Source organism: Gymnoscopelus microlampas (assembly GCF_963454915.1).
Source record: "Gymnoscopelus microlampas genome assembly, chromosome: 24".
Taxonomy (NCBI): domain Eukaryota; kingdom Metazoa; phylum Chordata; class Actinopteri; order Myctophiformes; family Myctophidae; genus Gymnoscopelus; species Gymnoscopelus microlampas.
This window is the reverse complement of record NC_139961.1, coordinates 9,866,155-9,891,943: the sequence shown is the minus strand read 5'-3', so window position 1 is coordinate 9,891,943 and position 25,789 is coordinate 9,866,155. Positions and strand designations below refer to the sequence as shown.

Genomic DNA, 25,789 nt, shown 5'->3' with positions numbered 1-25,789 from the left:
GTAGCCTCGCGTAGCCAGACAATATCACACGACACACTCGCATGCAATTTTGCAAAGGCAGATTCGTCTGGTACCAGGCTAAAGAGGCAGTTCACTCAGAGAGTGGGCGGGGTCTATGGATTGGATGGAACCAGGCTAAGATGTTTTAACTCTGTGAATGAGCCCTGAAGCGCGCGCGCGCGCACACACACACACACACACACACACACACACACACACACACACACACACACACACACACACACACACACACACACACACACACACACACACACACACACACACACACACACACACACACACACACACACACACACACACACACACACACACACTAGGCTATGAGACATGAGTTATGTCTTCAGGTATTATAGCCTTGGATCAAGACTATCATTTTATGAAGTCTGACTTAGGCCTAAATGTCAAAATCTACCAAAAACATCTATATTTCTCTCTTTTTTTAACGACTCCTTTATATGATGTTTTTACACATTTTGTATATTATTGTTTGTCTTTAAATGTCTCGATGAATTGAATACACAGGACCCCAATGGAAACAAGCCATAGTACTTTCTTGGGTTTATCCTTTTAGCATCCTTTGTATAAAACTGTACCTCTGTGCTTTTTTTGGCCGAACTGTTAATAAAGTATTCAATCAATCAAAATAAGACATTGGATAGTGAGGCAGAAATCACTTCAAAAAGCAGGAGAGATCTGTCAGCATGAGTGCATTCAGTGGTGTAAAATAACTAAGTACTAAGTATTTACACAGTACTGTATACGTAAGTACAATTTTGAGGTATTTTTAGCGGCGCTAGCCGCGGTATAGAGCGGATCGTGCTCTATACCTGACTTTGTCCGTGTTCACCGTCAACGTTCTGATTGGTCAGACACGTCAACGTTCTGATTGGTCAGACACGTCAACGTTCTGATTGGTCAGACACGTCAACAAAGTGATTGGTCAAGCTTCACGTGACACGTGGCTATAAACACATTATAAACACATATCGATGACAAAATGTATCAAAGGCGCCGCTACCTTCACACAGGGTGTGATTTTTTAGTATTTGTTTAGTTTTTAGTATTAGTATTTCCAATGTTCAATAATTTTACCTCTACTCCACTACATCTCAGAGCCAAATAAGGCTTCATGGGGTGTGCAATTGATAGAAAATAAATATTTTTTTGGGTGAACTCCTCCTTTAAGTTTTTCAGGGGGACTCTCTACCCATTCAGCTATGACCACCCTAGACCGAAGGAGGGTCAACTTTTACAAGCTTATGGAAGGCAGTCTTTTTGCAAACACCAAAAATCTGAGAAGTTATCAATTGCCTTGCCTTGAATACATGGATATATTTTGTTTTTTGTCGCAATAATTTGATGCCCGGGGTAGGAGACACAAAGATTCTACTTTGTGTCTCCTACCGGATACATTAGCCGGTAGGTAGTGATAACTGCCATTAAGCTACAAGATTGGAAGGGTTATCATACCAAAATATAAACTAGAGACATGTAGGAAGACAAAAATACAAAAACTTTACGGTCACCTTAGGTGGTACCAAAATATGGCTTGGCCCCTGGACTATGTGTTGCCAGTGACATAGGAACCCTAGTGGTAAGATTGTGTACTCACAGTACATTAACAATGAGTCCCTGCTAGGTAGTAAAGGTATCCTGGTCACTGGCTCCATCTGACACTGACTGAAAATACAGGCCTAAGGAAAAACAAAACACTTGTTTAGAACCGTAAAGAATGTTAAAATACAATACAGGCTATGAATGTTTATCAAACTCTCTAAAAACTATGATTTTGAAATACTGAACATACATTAGGCTATTTTATTCTACATAACGTGTCCTGATGTGACCTTTGCTTTGATGTGAGAGAGCTGAGAGCAGCATCTCCATCTGTTTACAGTTTGAGATAAAAGGAAATGGTTAAACTGACATCCATGTTCCACAACACAGTGTGTTGAGAGAGGATGACACACAACACATGAGCTAGATAAATACTAGTCTGTACACTGTGTGCTCGAGACACAGCTTCACATTTCATCAACACTCACACAAACACTAATCCTTCAAATTACACTCATATAAGTGTGTAGCCTAAACCATTGTAATTTGTATCTAATACAATATGAAATTACTTAAATGTATTAATTTGTTTTTCTAACAATGAATGGCATCCCCTTTTTAATGTGCCCCAGTGTTGTGTGAGTTAGCACTAACATAAGATTGTTGTGTTGTGAAGTGTTCATGTCTTTCAGTTGACCGGGGAACACAATCTGTTCTGTCTTCACATTAAGTCAAATGGGATTATTTGTCAAGGAGGCATGACATCTCTGAAATGTGATATTTTGGCCTGTAGTGTTCATTAAAAATGGAAGTGATTGTATGAAATCTGTTGGATCAGACTGTTGCATGCATTGGGAAACTTCATCTCAGAGACCACAGTTCTGACTGTTTATGTTGCTATAGAAGCACTGAGCAGAAGATAATACCTCCACTTTAAAATAAATAATTAGTGTAAAATATCACATCGGTCCTGTGTCACCCTGTTGCGGTTTATTTTGGATGTAGGATGTTCACAGAGGCAGCAGAGGACAATTCAGAATGTCATATTCGTATTGTGATCACACATTGACCACTGTACACAGAGTTTCATTGCTGCAGAATGCAAAAAAGGTTATTACGTTGTTAATATTGTGAATGCATGACATTTGACTGAAAACTCTAGACTATTGTACGATTTTACAGAAATTGCTGCTGAAACTTCATATCAGAGACCACAGTTCTGAGTCTGACTCTGTTTATGTTGCTATGGAAGCACTGAGCAGAAGCCAATACATCTATTTTAAAATAAAGATTGAATGTAACATTATACATCAGTCCTGTGTCACCCTGTTGGGTTTTATTTTGCAATAATTAACACCTCACTGTACATGATGATCCTGTACATATTATAACCAATGTAAAAACGTCATTGAAGAGTTCAAACACAATTTGGAACCCACACAATTTAATTCCATCAAATGTCTGGTCTATTGAAATGTCACAGCAGGTGTCATAAAAGTCCAGCATAAAGGGCCAAATAAAATATTTTAAGATTAATCAGGTGGTTGTTTAATGTGCAAGAAAACAGGTCGGACGGGTTCTGATAGTTTTATGTCAACATTACATAGATCTGTACCTGTGATCTCCAGACTGCACACATCCTGGTAGGTAGAACTTACCTGGGTCTTCACATTTACACTACGAGCCTAGAGGACAGAGAGAGGGAGATAGGTACAATGGATTGTATATGGTGCTGAAGTCACACCAGCATAGTGTACTCTGTACTTCTCCTCCCTGCCTGTGAGCTCTCCTGCCGGGTACAGGTGCTGGCTTTGAGATGCTCGGAGCAGTGGGAGCTGTCACTGCAAGCCACAAAGTTGTTGGCTTGGCTCCACCAGCACTTGGTTTGTCAAGAGGCTTTATTGGAGGCTCATCAGGTAAAGCTAAGGTGCATGCACAGCACAGAGATATTCATGAGTATCCTTTGGTGACCATAAAACAATATTTGTGGGAAAAAGTGTAGAGCTCTCTGGCCTTACTCACCCTCTCATTTCGGGCATAGATTGGCCCAGGGTTCATTAGGTTACTGAGAGGGACTGTGACTGTGGGGGTGCGTCACACTCATTTAAGGAGATGGCATCTGCTTCTCTGGTTACCATGGTGATGGAGAAAGTTGACGGACACTGGCCCAGCTTGTTGTAATGACCAACTCTCTCCTGTGTTAAGAAAAGATATGTACGGCAGTCTCAGCCATGCCTTCGGCCTGGCGGAGACAATTATGAAAAGTTCATAATAGTAGTGACACTGTGGTATTGTACATAATAATGACTATCAATGTATAAAGTTAATCGACAATTACATTGTTACAGCGGAGTGTACGTGTTTTGAATAGTGTTCATAGCGTGCATCGGCATAGTTATAATGAAATTCAGTGTTTGGGTTAATACCGCGGTGACCTTTGTAGTTGCTACAGCTAGAAAGTGTCAGGAAACAAAATCCCTGAGTGAGTGATGTGTTAGTTTAGTGACATTGAATACTCACAGTACACTTCCAGGCCTAATGAGGGCCACAACCAGCTGCATTTAGACACAACATCCCCAGACACAGAGCAACAACTTGTCAACTGGAAACAGGATGCTCGTCTGTGTGCTTAAATGTGGCCTCTTAGAATGAAACCGACACATAGCAAATTCTTAATAATCATGGTTTAACAATAATCTGTAAAGCATTCCGAGAATAGACTGAGCGACAGTCAGTCCTTTGTGCCGGTAGCCCCCATGCATTCTGTTGATGACACACTCAGCTCCCTTTGCTCATGGGCTACTGGCACGCATGCACGCACACGCACACGCACACACACACACAACAGGATGTGCAGAGAGGCAGCAAAGGACATTTCAGAATGTCATATTCATATTGTGATCACACATTGACCACCGTGCACAGAGCACACATTGCTGCAGAATGCAAAAAGGTTATTGCGTTTGTTAATACTGTGAATGCATGACATGTGACTGAAACCTCTAGACTATTGTACGATTTTACAGAAATTGCTGCTGAAACTTCATATCAGAGACCACAGTTCTGAGTCTGACTCTGTTTATGTTGCTATGGAAGCACAGAGCAGAAGCTAATACATCTATTTTAAAATAAAGATAGAATGTAACATTTCAAATCAGTCCTGTGTCACCCTGTTGGGGTTTATTTTGCAATAATAAACACCTCACTGTACATGATGATCCTGTACATATTAGAACCAATGTAAAAACACCATTGAAGAGTTCAAACACAATTTGGAACCCACACAATTTAATTCCATCAAATGTTGCACATTCAAACAAAATCATTCACAGAAAAGTGTTTCTGCCTAAAAAAGAAGAAAAACATTTAAAAACATTTTTAAATAAAACAAAAAAAGGTAAAAAAAAAAATCCAAACCATCTACAAATATTATTTACTATGGCATTTGTTACCATGTCTGGTCTATTGAAATGTCACAGCAAGTGTCATTAAAGTCCAACATAAAGCACCAAATAAAATATTTTGAGATTCATCACACAACCAACACACACACACACACACACACACACACACACACACACACACACACACACACACACACACACACACACACACACACACACACACACACACACACAGTATCAGGTGTCCCAGGTGTAGTTGTAGTTGTCCATGTGTAGATGTCTCAGAGCACTCTTCCCCAGACTAGTCGACTGCTGCAGCTGTTTGATGGAGTCTGGATGGAGACCACACCCACACACATCTACTGTACCACTTACTGTACCACTGTCACACTGGAGACACACATACACACACACACACACACACACACACAAAAGAGTGTCACAAATGTTCTACTGTTGCTTTATGTTATTCCAAATCAAAGATCAATAAAGTTTATAAAGTAATAGTTCAGGTTTGTATATTTAGTTTTGATATTGTTGTCGTCAAATAGCTGAAAACCATGAAATCATCTCTATAGTTACTGAGAAATATCCACTTGAAGCTTGTTAGCATTTTGTTGTAATGCTAGTGGTATCAGGTCTGTCTGCTGTGTCAGTAATTCTGTATAGTCATTTTCAGTTTGGTTGTATGTGGCAGCCGGGTATGCTCTACTCTAGATGCCATCTGTGAGCGGGGGAGGCAGCAGATCAGGTCACAGGGGCAGGTTATACTGTATATACTATTTATTGTGTGTTCTAGCCGTGTCTGTCTGTTGTACTGAGGCTGAGGTTCTGGATCAGAGCGCAGCAGCAGAGAGCTTTGGCAGCCTATTTAACCTGCATACTGAAAAAATGACCACCGAAGACAATGCAGGTCTTTTAAGTCCACAACAATGTGGTGTGGATGGACAGAAGAGCTGAAGGCTGTGTGCCTGTTACCTCTGCTATCTGAAGAGTTAGTAGAGCCTCTATCAGCAGGCTTCAAAGCGCCCCTTCCTGGTGCAGAAGGGGTACTGCAGCATACTTCATACTGGTACGTATGCAAGGGAGTAGGCCTACACACCAAGCTCTGATGGACATGGACTGTATGCAGACCATGATCCACCAGCGCTTGGTTTGTCCATAGGCTTTATTGGAGGCTCATCAGGTAAAGCTAAGGTGCATGCACAGCACAGTGATATCATGAGTGTCCTTTGGTGACCATAAAAAAGAAATTGGTGGGGAAAATGCCTTACGTACCCTCTCATTTCGGGCATGGATTGCCCAGGGTTCATTAGGTTACTGAGAGGGACTGTGACTGTGCGTCTCACTACACGTTACCATGGTGATGGAGAAAGTTGACCAACCCGAACCAACTCTCCAGAATCCAAAGAAAAGATGTCTCTGTAAGTTTTTTGTACCAATTCACCACACTTCTGTTTGGATAGTTTGGGGTCATGTTTCAGTGCCTCATGACAACGTGCCAATTAAGGTTGGGCGATACGCCAAAATATTCCTATCAGCCATCGTCGGCCCAAAGATCGCCAATTGGCAATATATTCGCGCTAGAAAAGCAATAATGTGAGAACTGCTCCCGAGTCCTTTAAGCTCGAGTTATACTTCGCCGTACAGCTGGTCACGTGTCAAAACTAGCGCGTTGTGAACTTGCAGATCTGCTATTTTCAGCGCACGACCCGGTCGTACGACGGAGTATACATTCGGCTATAACACATGCAGTGTCGGGTTACTATAACGCGACTGCATGCTGTCAATGAATAAACCGAGATGAGACGACATGACTATTTGTGCTGCCATTACATGCACCAATCTCACTCTCTCACTGACCAAAACTTGTTTAGACAAGAAATAATTGTAAAACATAACTGCCATAGGATATTCTTTTAGGACTAAGCTAAGATCACAGGCTAGGAGATAAAGTGAAGTTGAAGCAGAGAAGCTTACCTCAGTTTGCAGCAACGATGTGGTGAAACACACCCATCCAAGTTTACTTTTTTATATTCAGACAAATAATAAAACGTCTGCTGCGGGATATATCACCCGCCCGGGCGGGTGATAATTCAAGAGTGAATTCACATTTCAAATCGCATTGATAGACTGGTGATATAAACATATGCCAACACTAGTTTTAATATCCAGACTTGACAGCAAAAGTTAAGAATCATGTGCTGGATCTTGTGAGACCGGGGGACATGCGTTCCTGCGTCATCAAGCTTGCAAATGCACAGCGAGGATTTGCAGCAACTAGAGCTGTAGTTTCAATTTTGTTTTTATATAAAAAAATATATACAGCTATCATCAAACGTACAGTAGCTGATAAATAGACAACTAGGAAAGTAAAAGCTATTACCTCTTTCCTGCTCTCCTCCGCTTCATTCAGTAGCTTACCTACCTACCGGGTAGGGGACTGAGTTTTGTAGCATAGACTCGTCGGAAATAAGGGCAACAAGAGCGTGCCTTCATCATCATCAAATTGATTAACATTTCACGCAGGCTTTGTATTACGTTACATTTAATTTGGCTATATTTGAAGAGTTTAATTCTCGAGGAAGCAGACCATTAGGATACATTTATTTTGCTAAATAAAATGACAAATATTGTCAAAAACAAAATTCAACGATTGGATTTATCGCCCAACCTTAGTACCAATGCTAATTCCTTGTTGTTCTAGTCTGTTTGTGTGTGTGACTAGCCCGTTCATTGGAGGTGTGTGTGTGTGTGTGTGTGTGTGTGTGTGTGTGTGTGTGTGTGTGTGTGTGTGTGTGTGTGTGTGTGTGTGTGTGTGTGTGTGTGATTGCAGTGTGTGTTGCTCACCTGTTTAGTGTGTGTGTTCATGACAGCGGTGGGTGTATGTGTGTAGAGAGCTGCTGAGAAGCCTCCTCTCTGTGCAGATGTCAGCAGACGGCTGATGACATGAAGACAAGATGGAAGGATGGGACCTGAACACATGGAAGAACAACATTAGAGAGAGAGAGAGACAGAGGGATTCAAACCTGTGACATTGCCATGAGTTGTTGTGTGTCTACATGGTACGCTCACTAGATCAGCCACCAGGACACGGTCACAAACTCAAAGGAGCAGTTCAGTGAACATAGGAAGTGATGTGAATAGAAACAGTTTGTAATGAAACCTGGTTTCATTACACACAGTTAGATGGATGGATAAGATCAACTAGTAAACACCTCTGACTGACGGTTTATTTTGCTATATTTAACAGTAACAACTTCTCCCCATTGCACATCTTATGCCGTAATCTAAAGACTCACCTCTTCAGACTCCACCTAGCCTTGACGACCTTGCAGGATTATGCAACGGCTAAAATGTAACTTAGATAGCATGTTATGTAGACAGATGCCAGGTCATTGTTCACCTGGCATCCTATAGTGTGTATAGTTAGAATGTAGGCTGATGATAGGTTCTTGGTTTACATATGTATTAGTTATTATTAGATTATTGGTTTACTTATGCATTACTTTATTATTAGATTACCATTTTTATGCATTTGATGTATTGTGTGTATTATGAGTGTCCCTGCTTACTGTAAATCGCTCTGGATTAACCCATTAAGACCTGGAACTGTGTCATTTTTAGATTTGTGGCGGTTTAAAAAAAATGTTTCTCTTTCTCAGGTTGGTGGAACGGGTTTGGAAAATTACCTTGACTGATTTCTTTATTTATTATTATAGGGCTGGTTGTTTAATGTGCATGAAAACAGGTCGGACGGGTTCTGATTCTTATGTCAACATTACATAGATCTGTACCTGTGATCTCCAGACTGCACACATCCTGGTAGGTAGAACGCACCTGGGTCTTCACATTTACACTACGAGCCTAGAGGAGAGAGAGAGAGAAAGAGAGAGAGATTCAGACTCACTGTAACAGGTGCAACGAATTGTATATGGGTGAGCTTGCAGCTCTATTCCTGTGAAAATCTGATGCTGAATTCACACCAGAACAGGATGTTCACGTGGGCATGCAGTTTTGAGTTCCACTTGCAAAACAAGGCTATTGTGGGTTATTTTCCATTAATGCGGTACACGCTTGAACCGAACACACTGTACCAAAATGGTTCGGCACAAATATGTGAACCGTTACACCCCCTAGCTCAATCTATTACAAGTAGTGTTGCTATAATATATTCACCATTCATATGTAGTTCATTCACCTCATGAGAGCTATAGCAAGTACAAACTGGTAGTGGCCTCGCCTCATGGTTGCTATTGTTAACTAGTACATGCTGAGTGTTCATGTGCACAGCTCTGAGCAGACTGCACTATATCCAGTATCATCCATAGTTTAGGCCCATATTTCTGTGCAGCATTGATGTCCACTGCTATTATTTTTGCCTGACTGTATTAAGAAATATATTCCTATTTTGTGTAATGACAGTTGTCAGTGTTGGCACTTGTATAATGATTCTACACCTATTGTGTGGTGTTAGAGAGCCACCTAGTGGACAATTTGTTAACATGTTAACATTTGTGTTAACATTTTTCCTTTGTATATTCACTCAACCCATGCTTTACAGGAAACCACACCTATAGTAACATCTGGAAAAACATCCTGTTTATGAAGCGAACAGGGTTTTCCTATCGACTCGCAGTAGCGGGGGGCCCCGCCCACACCAGGCGAGCGCAGTCAGTGCACAGAAGTCAAGGCACAGACGGCTGTGTTATTGACGGACAACGGATGGATGCACGCTTATGAGAAACAACAAAAATAAAACCTGGTGAAACAGTTGCGTGCATTAGCGCAAGATGAGGATAAAGGAAACATTCAGTCTAACTGTCCAGTTTGCTAATTCACAACTACTACTAATACTTTTTAGTAGCGGCCGTCAGTCTCGAGAGACCATGGCACAAGCGCACTTGGATTAGATCAGGTGGTGCTGAGGGAGCAGTGCATAGTGTGGCTGTACAGTCCCACTCGCGATTTACAGTCTCTCTGGCAGTGATTGCACTTGAATGTGCTCTCGCCTGCTGATGCTGATTGAGGTGCTTTTCGCCTTGCTCTCCTTTCTGCTGCTGCTTGACTCAGCGCCGTTTCACTCTTCTGGATTCCTTTCCGGACCTCCTGCCTCCAGCTGGCACGATCGTTTGCACTATCCTCCCAGTTGTCCACTCTTATGTCCATGGATTTCATGTCCCGCTTGCACACGTCTTTGAACCGCAGGTGGGGGCGGCCCACTGGCCTGGTGCCAGTGGCAAGCTGACCGTACAGCAGGTCCTTGGGAATCCTCCCGTCTGCCATGCGATGGACATGGCCGAGCCATCTAAGACGCCGCTGGCGCAACATGGTGTAGAGGCTGGACATCTGAGCTTGTTTGAGGACTTCCTCATTTGTCACACGATCTTGCCATTTGATGTTAAGGATGCGTCTGAGGTTTCGCATGTGAAAAGCATGGAGGCGTCTTTCTTGTCTTGAGTATGTAATCCAAGACTCGCTCCCATACAGCAGGATGCTGATGATGCAAGCGCTGTAGACAGACATCTTGGTGTGGGTCGACAGTTTACTATTGGTCCATACTCTCTGGTTCAGCCTAGCAAAGGTTGTTGCAGCTCGACCAATCCTCCGATCGATTTCAGGGTCTAAGCAGAGGTTATCCGTGATTGTGGAGCCAAGGTAAATAAACTGGTGCACTGCTTCCAGCTTGTAGTCTGATATAGTGATTGAAGGGATGTTCTCAACGCCTTGTCCCATGATGTGTGTTTTTTTCAGGCTGATGGTGAGTCTGAAATCTGTGCATGCGTTGGAGAGCTGATCCATGAGCCTTTGCAGCTGCTCTTGCGAGTGGGCTACCAGTGCAGCGTCATCTGCAAAGAGCATGTCCCTGATGAGGACTTGCCTGACTTTAGTCTTCGCCCTCAGGCGTGAGATGCTGAACAGCTTTCCATCTGATCTTGTATGGAGGTATATGCCATCAGCTGACTGTCCAAAAGCATGTTGCAGCATTACAGCAAAGTAAATGCCAAAGAGGGTTGGAGCAAGGACACAGCCTTGCTTCACACCACTGCGGATGTCGAAAGCATCAGAGGAAGCTCCATCAAACTGGACAATGCCTCTCATATCTGTATGGAAAGACTGGATCAACTTTAGGAGCTTCGGGGGGCATCCTATCTTGTTCAAGATCTTGAAGAGGCCATCTCGACTTATCAGATCAAAGGCCTTTGTCAGGTCGACAAAAGCAACATACAGGGGCATCCTCTGTTCCCTGCACTTCTCTTGCAGCTGGCGCAGAGAGAAGATCATGTCGGTCGTAGATCGCTCTGACCTGAAGCCGTACTGCGACTCTGGGTAGATTCTCTCTGCGAGTTTCTGGAGCCTGTTCAGTACAACACGAGCAAAGATCTTCCCTACTATGCTTAGCAGAGAGATACCTCTATAATTGTTGCAGTCACTTCTATCCCCTTTGTTCTTATAGAGGGTGACAATACTGCAGTCCCGCATGTCTTGTGGTACTGCACTCTCCTCCCAACACTGGAGGAGAAGTTCATGCAGGTGGTTTAGCATGGGTCCCTTTGCACACTTGACAACTTCAGGCGGGATTCCATCTAGGCCTGGAGCTTTTCCGGAAGGTAGGCGGTCGATGGCTTTGCTTAATTCCTCCAGGGATGGCATTTCATCTAACTCCTCCATGGTCGGTAGGCTCTTGATTGCCTCCATTGTAGAATCAGAGATGGTGCTCTCCGTGGAGTAAAGATCTGAATAATGTTCCACCCATCTCTCCATCTGCTTCCCTTTGTCTCTGATGATCTCTCCTGTTGGAGACTTAAGGGGTGCAGTTTTCTGCAGTGTAGGACCGATAGCTGATTTTATGCCATCGTAAACCCCACGAATATTGCCCGTGTCAGCTGCTGCTTGGATGTCTTTGCAGATCTGCAGAAAATAAGCATTTGCACAGCGCCTAGCTGTTTTCTGGGCTATGCTCCTTGCTGTTCTTAAAGCTTGCAGTGAGGACCGAGTGGGGCATCGTTTGTATTTAAGCAAGGCAGCTCGCTTTTCTTCCATCACAGGGCTGAGTTCGCCTGAGTGAGTCTCAAACCAGTCCTGAGACAAGCGTTTCTTCCTGCCAAACACCTTCAGTGCTACGCTGTGCAGTGTGTCCCTCAAGTAGATCCATCTTTGCTGAGCGTTTCCTTCTGGCTGCTTGGTGGTGAAGGCCCTTTCCAGTGCCTTTGTGAACTCTTCCACTTTGTCAGGGTGCTTTGTACTGTTGACATTTATACGCACCCTCCCTGGTGGCCGGGCATGGTGAATCTTCTTGGGTTTCATCCTGATGCTGCAGCATACCAAGGAATGGTCAGTATCACAGTCGGCACTCTGATAGGACCGCGTGAGTAGCACGTTCTTGAGGTGGCACCGCCTGGTGATAATGAGATCTAGCTGGTGCCAATGCTTGGAGCGTGGATGTCTCCAGGAGACCTTGTGCTGCGGTTTTGTCCGGAAAAAGGTGTTAGTGATGCACATGTTGTTTATAGTGCATAATTCAAGCAGGCGTTGACCATTTTCGTTTAAGCTACCGACCCCGAATTGCCCAAGACAGGTCGGCCACGATCCAGAGTCAGCGCCCACTCTGGCATTAAAGTCCCCCAAAAGAATTAACTGTTCCTGCGTTGGCATGCTCTGGATGGTTCTGTGAAGTCGGTCATAGAACTCATCTTTGACATCTTGAGGGGAGTACAGCGTTGGGGCATACACGCTGACGAGGTTGACAGGCCCATCAGTGGTGTGCAGTCGCATGGCAAGTATCCTCTCAGTACCAATTTCACCAGGCTCAATCATATTCAGTAGGGTGTTTTTGACGGCAAAACCAACACCATGCTCCCTGGTTTGATCGGAAGCTTTTCCTCGCCAAAAGAAGGTGTAATTCTTTTCACGCAAAGTGCCAGATTCAGCAAGACGGGTCTCTTGTAGGGCGGCAATGTCTACTTTCAGTCTGAGCAGTTCGGTGTCAATCACTGCTGTCTTGCGTGCATCGTCTATCTCCTGGATGTTATTTGATAGACCGGGAGTCATAGTCCTAACGTTCCAGCAAATTATTCGGAGTGCTGGTCTCCTTGTTTTTCTTGTTTTTCCTGGTGCAGGATTTCCATTCACCTGTCAGGTATAACCTTAAGCTTCACGCACCCAGTGAAGCAAGCGGATTGTGGCGGAACAGCACCTTTTGGGCTGGGGGCTGCCCAGCTTAGGCGGGCGGTAGCTGTTCAGTCGAAACTTAACAATCTCTCCCACCGTCAGGAGCAACCCCTGGCGCCTCGCATTTACGCCAATCAAGCGAGGCTTATCACCGGTAGACTGCTGCTCCCCGTGTTGTGCCGTCGCGGTGAAGCGACGCTGGAGTGTCCTCTCCAGTGCGCAAGCCTGGGTTTCAAGGTATGGGAGACCAGCTATAACCCACTTAGCAGGTCCCCCCTCTCCACTCTGCTGGTGGGATCCAAGGGAGAGGCAGAAGCCAATACAGCTACTAATACTACTACTTTTGTATTTGAAACTTTAAATTTCTCTAAATATTATAAACTTTCACGACAGCCTAAGTACAAATATCATTTATGAAAAGGCTACTATAGGCTACAGTGAAGCCGGACTGAATGACTGAAACGTTTTGTTGTAGGGGATTATCTGGCGCATGTATCTGTTACGAAAGAGACATTGTATCATGAGTGAAACAGCTATAGTCCTTGGGAAACCATAAACCTACGTAGGCCTACGTAGGCCTAAATTAGTTGCCATATTTGCATTTCCTTACAAATGACAAATTCCTTACATTACAAATCCTTATAAGCTATATATATATATCTGGGATGCATAGTAGCTGAAACTCAACAAGATATCTTCTCCCCCCCAGGTACTGCGAGTCGATAGGAAAACGCTGTTCGCGTTTGTGAATGCTGTGGTAATGCTTGTGTTCCATTAATAAATGATTGAATGTGACCTTGTACTTGTGGTTCTGATAGCAGGGATAGTGGGGGGCTTGATTTTGTGGACATGGCAGGTTACTGTAGTTTTGGAGAAACATCAGAGAGACATTATTTAATTTTTCATCGAGCAGTTGATTAGCTCCGGACAGACACACAGACAGATCCACTTATAGACGCCAGACGACCATCCGATTTCAAAGCCACGCCATAAAGACAGATAATGATTTATTCTGATCGACTCCACTCCTATCAGGTTTAGTGTCAGAAGTGGGCTTGAGTTCAGGTTAGACAGAGATCGCAGATCAGCGGCCTTGTGGTTAGAGAGTCCGCCCTAAGATTGGGAGGTCGGGGTTCGATCCCCAGCCGGGTCATACTAAAGACTATACAAATGGGACCCAATGTCTCCCTCCATGACAGCATCATGGGTTGGAGTGGGGGGTAAGTCCCTATTAGCGTCATGTACAGGGTCTGTGCTTGTACATCAAGCTGCTTCACGCTACAGAAACAGGAGATAGGCTCCTGCCCTATGGGCCACATGCCACGGCAAGGCTAGGCTTACTTATTAATCCAAACATTTGTAGTGTGTGCAAGGGCCCATTACCTTCAGTGTGTGCATAGTGGCCCCTCGGAAGGCAGTGGGGGCCAGCAGTGTGGGGGGGAGGCCAGCCTGGGAGCCGGCCGCTGCTACTAGGCTCTTACAGTTGATGAGGAAGTTGATGAGGGTGAAGGTGTGAGCTCCCTCCACCTGCACCACAGACTCAGGCTTGTGGTCCACACACACAGAGCTATGTTCTTTACGGCTGGAGAGGAGAACGGCACGGTCAAGGACTTCTACACGCTCAACTAGTCACACATCACAGAGATTATGGTGGATTATGGACACAACATGGTCAAACGCTGGACTGGTGACATGGTTGGTGAAGGATACAGCTGAATGGAGATGCTGTCTGGTTTCTTTATCTTGTCCTGGATGCCCATCTCCTCCAACCAGGAGAAACCGCTCTCCATGTCATCTTCATCGGCGTCGTCCTCTTCCTCGTTGGCAGCGCAGTCTTCTACCTCTTTTGACTTTAAGAGCCTGGAAGTTGGAAAAACAAGAAACACAAATAACATCTATAAATAAAGCTTCTTCTACAGTGTTTTAATCTCATTCTGATAGAAGTCAAGTCTCAAAATGACTAATCTGGAGTGTACTGTAGGTTAGTAGAATGTCTATATATAGATATATATTTATTTAGTTTTTCATCAGCAAAGAAAAATCCTAGACATTGTACTGCATAAAAGTAAAATTAAATAAAAAAGTAAAAATTAAAAAGAAAAGAATGTAAACAGCATATTTACATGGGAGGAAATAGGTGCACGTACAATACAACAGACATTTATAATCATTGTAATCACAGGCCTGATCTGCACCCCGCAGGAGTAGAATGTCTATAATAAGGTGGAAATGTACACTGGATAGCAGTGGCAGATACAGAATGTCTTTGTGGGGACAGGGGAAGGCCTGGAAACATCATGGTAGGCCTGCCAGAAAGGGGGGGGGGGTGGCAAGGCAGTGCAAGCTGTCAGTCCAACTGTCTTTCAATCGCAATTGACGTGCGATTGAATATTTATTTATGTTTTAACACCTTTTAGCTTAGATATTACAATAGGCTTTGAGTTTGCGATGAATATATGGTCATCGGTCAATCAACATAACAGGCAATACAAATTACACAGGGCAACGGAAGACAAAAAAAAACCTACTAAAACAATAACAGGTCATTACAATAAGTCTTAACCCTGATAATGTCATCGTAATCCAAATAGTCTAGTTCTTTTTCAAAAGAGAAAAGTATCAAGTTCAAGCGAGTGAAGGGATAAGGTGATCTAATTTTCAGGCGCTTTCTATATTCTATTTGTTGCGGAGGAAAGTCTCCCCACACAGCACCAGGATGTTAGAGGATGGTTAGTGGCAAGTTTGGAGAAATGTTCGCAGGACAGCTGTCCACTAGTCCAGTAGGCTACTCGATTATAGTGGTTCATTCCTGATCTAGGCTATTCTCTATTTGATGTTACATTACATTATTACATTACATTTCAGCGATTACAATCCCATACAAATCACATGGATGGACCCTTTAAAAGTTCTTTCATGCCAAAAGTGTTAGGTTCAGGTAGGAAAAAGACAGACGCTGTTATAATTCAATGGAATTATGAAGCAGCAACGGGTGCCTCTTCTATCTCCCTCAATGTGGGACTGCGCCGTGCGGGTGGTGGTGCGTTGTCCTTCCACCTGGACAGCGGAGCCGTCTTTTTTCGGCAGCGGATTGCTGTGTTGTTTCAAGAATCAAGAATGAGTGACCTTGTTGTTGTGTGCTGTTCATACTGTGTGTGTCATTACATCGCAAAGGGGGTTTGTGTTTGTGAATGGGGAGACGGACAGACACCTTCACACACCTAATCACAAAAGAAGCTCAGAATACACATTGACACTCTCAAAAGACTCAAGACATCCACTGGACAGCCGTCGGCGGCAACATGCCTGTCGGTCTTGAGTGGAGGGGTGATAGCCTACTTATATCAAACTAGACCATACCCGGTCGACGCATCCGTGGGGGGATATGCGCACATGATCTGGCAACCCGGGAGGCAGTTCGTCCCATAGCTGGGCAGCCCCGTAACCATGGCGACAGTGTTTTACACATAAACGCTAATAAGAAGCTGAGATTTGATGAAATTGAAAAACGGGCTTCACAGTTAAGTTCAGATGGTAATGGTCAATGGCTGTGTGCCAAATCAGAGCAATTGGTCCAGCCACTGAGGAGAACCGGGTAGCTTCACCTACTCCCACTACAGACAGAGGTTACTAGAATTATAGTAGGATACACAAACATCTGCCCATGGGTGAAGTAAGGCACAGCTTCACTCAGGTAAGGCCTGAGCCTTACTGTACCTACAGTAAATTTGCGCCTGCTGGATAGTGACTGAGAGGAGGAGAATAGAATGAAATGTGTCTTACTCTGTGTCATCGTCCTCTCCATGTTGTGTTGAGGATCCCTGCTGCCCCCTGCTTCTTCTCTTCTCCTCCACTAGGGGCAGACTGAACTCAATACCTGAACAAGGTGGGGACAATCATACAGGGACTGAACTCAATGCCTGAACACAGTAGACCACTCATATACTGGAACAGATAGATACAGCCTCTAGTCTGATGTCATTACTTCTGTGTCAGTGACCGGTGCTTTCTGCATCAGGAGTATAGAAGGACAATGGGCATAAAAGACCCATTGAAATCTACAATTGTTCTTAAAGTCAGAGAGCAAAATCTGACCTGAGTATTTTCTTTTGCTGTAATTATTCAAAGATTGTCGTTACTGCACTTTGTCCCCCAAATGTAAACTAGCTAGATGTAGGTAGGGTGGGACATTTACAGAGTCTGGCTAACACCAATTGTGTGGTACTGGGTCAGCAAGCTGACAGCCCAGACTAACATTTACCACCAATCAGAGGTCATGTTTTGCATGACAGCCAGTCCTGATACAAGAACCCTTGAAATGCACAAACATTTTTTAATCTACTGTTCAAGGCAAATGAGCTCATACAAAAAAAGTTAGTAGTTTGGGTGAGAGATTAATATGCAGTGAATAAATCAACTGTTTTGAGTAAAAAAAAAACATTGCTGCAAAACATACTGCAAGATTCAGGTCTAGTCTAGCCTGGTAAACCAAATTCCGCAACTGGGGTGGTTTACCAGGCTAGGTCTAGTGTAGTCCACACGCACACAAAAAAAAAGGTTTTTCATCCACAAACGCGTCTGTCGTTGCTTGACTTCAATTTAATTGGTAGCCTGTCAAAACCACAGTCTCGCAATGACAGCCCAGTCAGAAATTTACTCTGTGCTCTTTAGATAACCCAACAAAAGTATATAGTGTGCACTAGTGTACATTAAAAAACAATGTGTCATACGTCTTCTTTTACCGGAACCGATTATTTGACAAAGGTTGCAATAATTTGCAATTTTATCATTTTCAATTTCAGTTTATTGATATGCTTGTCCCCCTCTCTCAATGCATTCCTTCACTATAGGCTCCAGTGTGTCTCCCAGTGGCTAGAGCGTGATGTAGCTTTGCTCTCCCCCTTTACTTAACCTTATTACAGTCCACTACCAGCATAAAGACAGAAACGTTGGCCGTGGGTGGTGCCTGTACCGTCCTACTGTTGGAGTAATAGTATCCATAGCACATTCTGACACTTCTGTTCCTCAATATAGTGGAATAGTATAACTGTATATTTATGTGTATGTGTACGCTGTTTTGTCCACCATTGTCATGTAAAGCCTGATATAAACAAAGGAAATAAGGCGCTAGGAGATGACATCACTAGCAAAAAACTAAACTCTAGTGCACACTATGACATGACAGAGACTTTTTTCTTTATCTCTTCACCCTAATAATAAGAATGACCATACTATGGTGAGACTTACCGTCAGCCTTCATGGCCTCTCTGAGCCCCCTGGTGGTGGGAGAAATCAGTGCAGTGATGCTGCTGGATCCACAGAAACCTGCAGCCTTGAACAACACTGTAAACTAACAGAGAGGAATAGAAGACAATGAGTCCATCTACACAGAAACGTTTACATTACATCTTCCAAGAGACAGACAGACAGACAGACGACAGTCTTACCTGATAGGAACAGAGGTAGAAGTATGGACACATTCTACATTTCAACAGACTGTAGAGAGAAGACAGACTGGCTGACCTGCAGACAGACAGAGAGACAGACAGAGACAAAGAGAGAGAGAGAGAGAGATGGTTGGTTGTCTACTTGTACAATAGTTGCAAACCTTACGCTGGCGTGACAACCAGATGGATAACCACGCCCTGAAGAAGACACTTGTGTTGTCAAAACCGGTCGGAGTCTAGTGGCATTTTATTGTTTTAGTATGTAATAGCCCTGTCAACCTATTAAAGGCTTTTTAACTTAATCCTTGCTTAGAGTTTGCTTGTTTCAATGGGACCCTTGTTCATTTATGATCCTGTTTCAACTTTGTGAGCACCTCATCACCACCTGGACTGGAGTCATCACCCTGTGAACTCTCCAGATGGATTTTGTTGATTCCCACAAGGGTGATCTTTTTTGCCTCCCAAGGGGTGGTTTGCGGTGGAATATTCCTGTCCTCCACAAATCACATTAATTCCAACACGGTAAACCACTATCAACTCACAGCACACCCGTGCTGATGGGAATTGATCATCACCTTTTAGCTAAATGCTGATTCAAGAAGAGCTTAACACGTTGAACTTCACAAATGATCCATGGTGTCTCTATAATCAATGTACAGCACTGTAGGATTGATACAGGAAAAAATGTAACAGCAAAACTACTATAGGCGTGTTTTAATAACATTCCTCTATTAAAGGTGTTCTTTGTCCAGTTCCATGACCCTGTCAGAACATGTGTTGACACAACACTGATGTAACGACAAAATAAATGCGAGCACTCATCACAAACAGTCTTTTACCAGCTGCACGGTTCAAAGAAAATTAGACTAGATTTAACTGACAGATGTGTTTTGGCATGAGCCTTCCTCAGTGCAAAGGAAGGATCCCCATACACCATTTGTGTATTGGGATCAAACATGACTGATTTGAAGAGCGGTTGGTTACCACTGCTCTACAACAAATGTGTTTGAACCATCTACCCGTGTCCCTGAGTGTCTGAGGAACCCAAGCCACAGAGGTAGCTGCTGGCAACGACTTTCTACAGCCAGTTACTAGTGGTGTGATGTCATGTTATAGCAGTGTGGAAAAAGGAAAAGTATGGATCTCACCATTCACTCATCAGACTCTGCTGCAGCGCTGCATCCTGTGCCCAGGGGGCGCTCTTCCCAGCGAAGCTCCTCTCTGCATTGATCCTGGGGAACAGCGAGAGCCAGGGCAGGGAGGGATGCTGCCAGTACACCAGGCTCTGCTGGAAGGCACAGCGCAGCTCCGAACACGACCTGGGGTCCTGTGAAACAGACAGATAGGACAGTATAAGGGTGTGTTTCGTGTTAATGCCACGTGACCCACTTTGGGGGTCCTGACCTGCGGGGTTGAGCAGCAGTGAGGTAGCAGTACCTGTATGCTGTGGGGCAGGGTGGTGTACAGGGCTCTGCACTGCTGCGTCAGACCTGCAGCCTCCTCCTGGGCTCTGGGCTGCTCTGCCCAGGAGAACGGCAGCTGGGAGGTGAACAGGACCCTCGTCTTCAGGCTCCAGTCGGCCGGGTACTCCTCACAGACAGGGGGCACTATGGGGGCTGGGTCGCTGACCTGAGGACTCTGGGGAGATGGACAAAGTGAAGGTAAAGAACAGGGTGCATTAGTTACTAGACAGACACTGATGAGAGATGGAGAGAGAGTGGTCTTTGTAAAGTAAAAATAACAATAAAAGGTACCCAGGCTTCAGGTAGAAAATAAATGTGTTGATAATGTTGTGAATAATGTGACATTAAAGTTTGAATGCAGAGAAACCCACCTGCAGCACTGGAGCCTTCATCTCCTCTTCATCTTCATCAAACAGGGAGTCATCCTCAGTGAAGGACACAGGCTTCTAAAGCAGGAGGAGAAATGCTAAAGTTGTTGATGGTTCATTAAAAGTAAAAGTCCTCCCCTTCTACACAACACTGACATTACACCTGACTCTGCCCTTCTCAAACAGGAGTAACGCACAGCTCAACGAGGTGGTTTTATAGGAAATAAGACTCATTTTCTAGTCTGTAACTAGTAGGGGACGCAGATGCAGTGTTGAACATTGTCAGCACCATTAGTGATGGGGAGAGCATAGTAGCGTGTAGGCTTGTCGCGTTTCTGAAGTGTCCACAGCCCTCCTATGAGACAGACCGAGTATAAAGAAATGACACCATTTTATGATATGATTCATTTTGATTAACATTCTCTTAACTTTGTTTAACTTCTAGGTAGTTAAATAACAGTGAAATTAAACTGGTCCTCATCTGGGGACCCCCACAAGGTCCAAGGACCCTAGCCGCAAGCAACTCTTTTAGATTTAGCATCTAGAGTTGCAATACCAACACTTGACAGCCCATTCATCCAAACAGAAAAGTCTGATCTGATTGTATCAAACAACGTTAAACTCACCATCAATAACTTCCATACAGGTGATTATTTTTTTAAGTGTTGGGGTTTGGAAACGCTTGTTTTCAATATGTAGTTACACAGGACCATTGAGTGATTTACAATGAGCGCTTCCAAACTCGGACACTCAGAAAAAGAATCGCCTGCACAGAATTTGTTGACAGAAAGTAGGTCAGAACATGTGTCTACGGTGGATTTTTATGAAACAAAAGCTTGACTGTCAACAAAAACTTGACAGATAATAATAATTCAAGCTTTCTGTACAGCTGCAATGGTGAGTTTAACATAGTTTAATAGTAATACAATCAGATAGGACTTTGGTTTCAATGAATGGGCTGTCAAGGGTTGATAGGTATTACTCTAGATCAGTGGTTCTCAAACTTTTTCATGTCAAGGACCCCCAAATTGGCACTTATTAGCCCGCAGACCCCCATTTGAAAAGATAAGCCAGGGATCCCCATAAGAGAAGATTTTTACGGCTCTAGCAGTGATTCTCTATCATTGTAGTTTAAGGACCCCCCAAGTTTGACATGCATTAGGCTACGGACCCCCATTTAATGGCATTTCTATCTCTGGGACCCCAATTCATATTGTAAAATCAATGTTAATGTAACTCTGAGAGTGTACAAGTGTACACTCTCAGAGTTACAGACCCTGAGGGTCTATTTGGTTCATATAAATCATTTAGCTGGGGACATTTAGCCCACTTTGAGAACCAATGCTCTAGATGCCAGATAGCATTATAGCATCCAAGTTGCTTGTGGCTAGGTTTATCTTATAGCTGGTGAAACAATAGTGAACGTGAACATTTTGGGGACCACCTGGAACCCCCTCAATGACCCCCGGACCCCCACTGTGAGAAGCACATTGGTCAGATGGTGGGAGATAACAGTGGAGAGCTAAATCTATGACATGATTCATTCTGATATATTCTCTTACTTTATTTAACCTCTAGCTAGTTAAATAATAGCTATAGCTATTAAATAGCTATTAAACTGGTCCTCATTTGGGGACCCACACAAGGTCCAAAGACCCCACTTTCAGAAGCACATTTTGCAGTGGTGTACTCAAGTACTGTACTTAAGTGCACCATTGAGGAATGTTTACCTTTCTGGAGTGTTTCTAATGTTCTACACTCTAACTGTTTACTTCTACTCAGGGTTGAGCTGTAGGGGGTACGGGGGGGTACGGCGTACCCTTAGTTCTGACACTGTGGGAGCTGGGGGCGCGCGTGCACGCACCGTCAGCGGCGGTCTTTAACGCCTTAAAGTTTAAAAACAATAGCCTCTCAAGGTTCGCGCCGTCAGTGGCGAGCCGTTCTCAATAGCGTCTACCTGGCTGCTTTGCATAACATTAGGCTACTCGAGAAAAGACACGGACTTGAATTGAATGTGTTACATTCCTCTCACAATGATAGACAACATCTCTGCACTGCAAGGTGTGAAGGGGATCGCTTAGCAGACCCAGTTCTCTGAGACAAGACAAAGACAAGTTGTCTGATTATTTTAAGTAGGCCTACTTATGTGTGGGTGAGTCTATGTAAAGGGCTTTTATATTAAATTAAAAGGAAAATACAATAATTAATTTGAAACAAAAATAAAAACAACAAATTAACAATGCAACAATACAACAAAATAATAATACATATGATTACATTAATAATCACATGTTGAATACAGTATTTCAACTAGCACTGAGCTGAGTGACTATGTGCGCGCACGTGCGCGCGCGTGACGTCATAAAATACAGTACCCTTAGTTCAAAAATCCACAGCTCACCACTGCTTCTACTCCACAACATATTGTACTTTTTACTCCACTACAGTAATGGGAAAACTTTAGTTACTTTGTAGATTTTGAATATTATTACAAAACACGCATTAACCACTTCAGCTCTATTTATACTTGGGCTATTTGAAAATAGGAAATCTACAAGCGTTGTGAGATTGTAGATCTGCTATTTTCAAAGCATTTTTATACATTTGGAAATTTGTGAAATAGGACATTCTGCATAATGAGTGCTAAGTAGCCTACATTTTTTATACCAGTATTTCTACATGGTGGTATTGCTACTTACTTGTACTTAAGTACATGTAGTAAATGTGAGTACTTCTTCTTACACCACTGACATTTTTGATGGTCAATAATAAGTAACTAGCCTTAGATCAACACTATCGTAGATGTATTTTATCGAGTCTTTCGTGTCTACGAGAGTCTTAGCGACCACCCCTCCAGTTTGCCCTGGAATGTCACCAGTATTAAAGCCCGTATTTATGTACTAATGCAGAATATAATGTGCTTATCCATTTGCCCCAAATGTTAACTAGGTGACCGGAGTATTTGTGCAACGTATTAGTCCATATTTTTCGATATATAAGTGTTTCAATCCCGTCTGTGGCCGATTATGTCGAAAGGTCCCAATGGGCGGTAGTGACGGAGCGCATCCGGTGAAAGGCGGAATTGCACTCCATGTAAACAGGAAGTATACGAGGGGGGGAAATGACATTCGGCCACAGACAGGATTAAAACACTTCTTTATTGAAAAATATGGACTAATACATTGAACAAATACTAGTTACACCTAGTTAACATTTGGGGCAAGCGGGTAAGCACCTTATATTTTGCATTTGTACATTTTCGGAGCTTTACTGGTGACATTCCAGGGAAAACTGAGGGGGTGGTCGCAAAGACACTCGTAGATATAAAAATGTCAAAACCGATAAAAAATACATCTACACTCGTCTTGATCTAAGGCAGTGGTTTTCAACCAGTGGTCCTTGAGGGGGTTCCAGGGGGTCCCCAGCCAAATTAATAATTAGGAACCAAATTGACCCTTATATGTCTGTAACTCTGAGAGTGTACAATGGAACCAAATTGTACTCTCTCAGAGTTAAATGAACACTGATGATGATACTACCGTGTAGATTGGGACCCCCAATGAATCAAAATGATTGAGTCCCTGGCATATCTTTTCAAATGGGGGTCCCTGGGCTAATATGTGTCAATTTGGGGGTCCTTGACGCAAAAAAAAGATTGAAAACCACTGATCTAAGGCTATGTGTGTATTGTATTGAAAGCCACCTTAGTGTGTGGTGTCTCTGCGTCCATCAGGGTGAAGTCCAGACGCTGCCTGCTGCTGCTCTCTGTCTTTGTTGACACCATGTCCTCTCCCCCCTCCTGCTCCTCCGGTTCCTCCATGGACCTCCCGTTCACCGCCACGTCCTCCTCCTCCGCCTCGTCCTTAGAGACCACCAGTCTCCTCTTCGCGCTGTTCAGCGTGTTCTCGATGTCAGCGAACGGGTTTCGACGTTTCACTCCCCCGCCGCCGACGCTACCTCCTCCTCCTCCACCACCGCCAGCGGATCGCCCGAGGAGCGGCCCCGGGGAGAAGGGCCGCACGCAGGCCGGGGACGAGGCTCTCTGCGCGGGGCTGCTGGAGGCTTCACTCCGGCCTCTTTTCCTCCTCCTCATCCGCATGATGTCCGCGGGTCGCTTGAAGCTGGGAGAGTATCCGTCCTTTTCGGACATTCTGGACAACTTGGTGACACGATGAGCTCCAAACAGCAACGACAACACGGTGGCTTTTCTTCTTGTTGTTGATGTGGCGCCGCTGTTTTCTTTTTTGTTTTCACTCTTCCCTCCGCACTTTACAAACAAAGTTGGCGCGCTGCGTGGTGATGACGACAGAGTCCCGCTAGAAGAACGTGGGAGGAGCCACGTGCACAAAGTCAACAGGATGCATTATTTACTGCTCAGTGCTCACATCCGGCATAGAGCCCGCCTACTGTATCCGTTTTCTTTGCAGTTCGTTTCCTCTGGACCGGTCCTCTATCTATCAAGGTTATGAATAAAAGTGTATACAATTGTACATTAAGCCTCCAAGACAGAATTTATTTACATTAACACAAATATATCTTTCACCACGTGCTCCTTTTTCCGGTGTGTGTGTGTGTGTGTGTGTGTGTGTGTGTGTGTGTGTGTGTGTGTGTGTGTGTGTGTGTGTGTGTGTGTGTGTGTGTGTGTGTGTGTGTGTGTGTGTGTGTGTGTGTGTGTGTGTGTGTGTGTGTGTGTGTGTGTTGGAAAATGAGCTGCATTTCACCTCATATTATAGGCTAATTCAATTGTTAAACACAGAAGAGACACATAAACAATAATGTAACTTTATTAATATGTATTCACTTCATTTTAGTTTGGGATTTAAACAGTTTTTAATAATTGCATCAATGCAGGTCTATCTGCTGTAGCCTAGTTCCAAAACTACACAAATGGTTTACTTTGGTAAAAGTAGTAGGCTGCTTTTGCCAGCTATAGCTGTCTTTAAGTTAATTGAAGTTCCAAAAATAAGTGTATTATAATGTTTCATGAAAACCACAGACTAAAGTCTATGTTTACCTGAAACAGCACCCCATTTTAATGATCATGTAACCATGGCACATATATAGCCTGGAATCCAGACTGATTCGCTCCATTCGGCATATTTCTTTTTTCTCACTTTGAGAAGCGAAGTGAGAAAAAAATAAAATGTTGAAAAGAGCGAATCAGTCTGGATCCCAGGCTAGCACATATAGGCCTATTGGCACATCATAGATAGCATGCCATCATGAAATGCATCTTGGTTGAATTCTCGATTCTGCTTGGTCAATCACAGCATTCAGCAGTCTGTTATTTCTAATAGCAGACTAATAGCAGACCATTGCCATGAAGAACAGACTGTTGCTATGAGCATGTTGCATTG

General features: G+C 43.7%; 1 protein-coding gene across 3 annotated transcripts; it reads right to left on the bottom strand.

The window, feature by feature from the left end:
- Window positions 1-3,988: 3,988 nt before the first annotated feature.
- donson (DNA replication fork stabilization factor DONSON) lies at window positions 3,989-24,761 on the bottom strand. 3 transcript variants are annotated; one of them, XM_084050571.1, is made up of 12 exons: window positions 24,136-24,761; window positions 20,436-20,510; window positions 20,039-20,230; window positions 19,750-19,928; window positions 18,602-18,677; window positions 18,402-18,504; window positions 16,938-17,031; window positions 14,865-15,014; window positions 14,538-14,736; window positions 8,780-8,849; window positions 7,833-7,957; window positions 3,991-5,372 (listed from the first exon to the last, which is right to left on the bottom strand). In XM_084050571.1, the coding sequence occupies exons 1-12, from the start codon at window positions 24,580-24,582 to the stop codon at window positions 5,220-5,222; spliced, it is 1,863 nt and encodes a 620-aa protein (XP_083906697.1). In that variant the 5' UTR covers window positions 24,583-24,761; the 3' UTR covers window positions 3,991-5,219. The 3 variants fall into 3 exon arrangements, with proteins under 3 accessions (XP_083906698.1, XP_083906697.1, XP_083906696.1); XM_084050570.1 differs by having other exon boundaries at window positions 4,391-5,372; window positions 20,039-20,239; window positions 24,136-24,760; XM_084050572.1 differs by lacking the exons at window positions 16,938-17,031; window positions 18,402-18,504; window positions 18,602-18,677 and having other exon boundaries at window positions 3,989-5,372; window positions 20,039-20,239.
- Between the last annotated feature and the right edge of the window lie 1,028 nt (window positions 24,762-25,789).

Excerpts from the sequence above, each read along its gene's own strand:
- donson (XM_084050570.1), bottom strand. The coding sequence starts at position 24,582 with ATGTCCGAAAAGGACGGATACTCTCCCAGCTTCAAGCGACCCGCGGAC. Across the intron at positions 17,032-18,401 it reads AGAGGCCATGAAGGCTGACG|GTATTGAGTTCAGTCTGCCC; the intron begins GTAAGTCTCACC and ends CACCTTGTTCAG. Across the intron at positions 14,737-14,864 it reads GACAGCATCTCCATTCAGCT|CCGTAAAGAACATAGCTCTG; the intron begins GTATCCTTCACC and ends TCTCCTCTCCAG.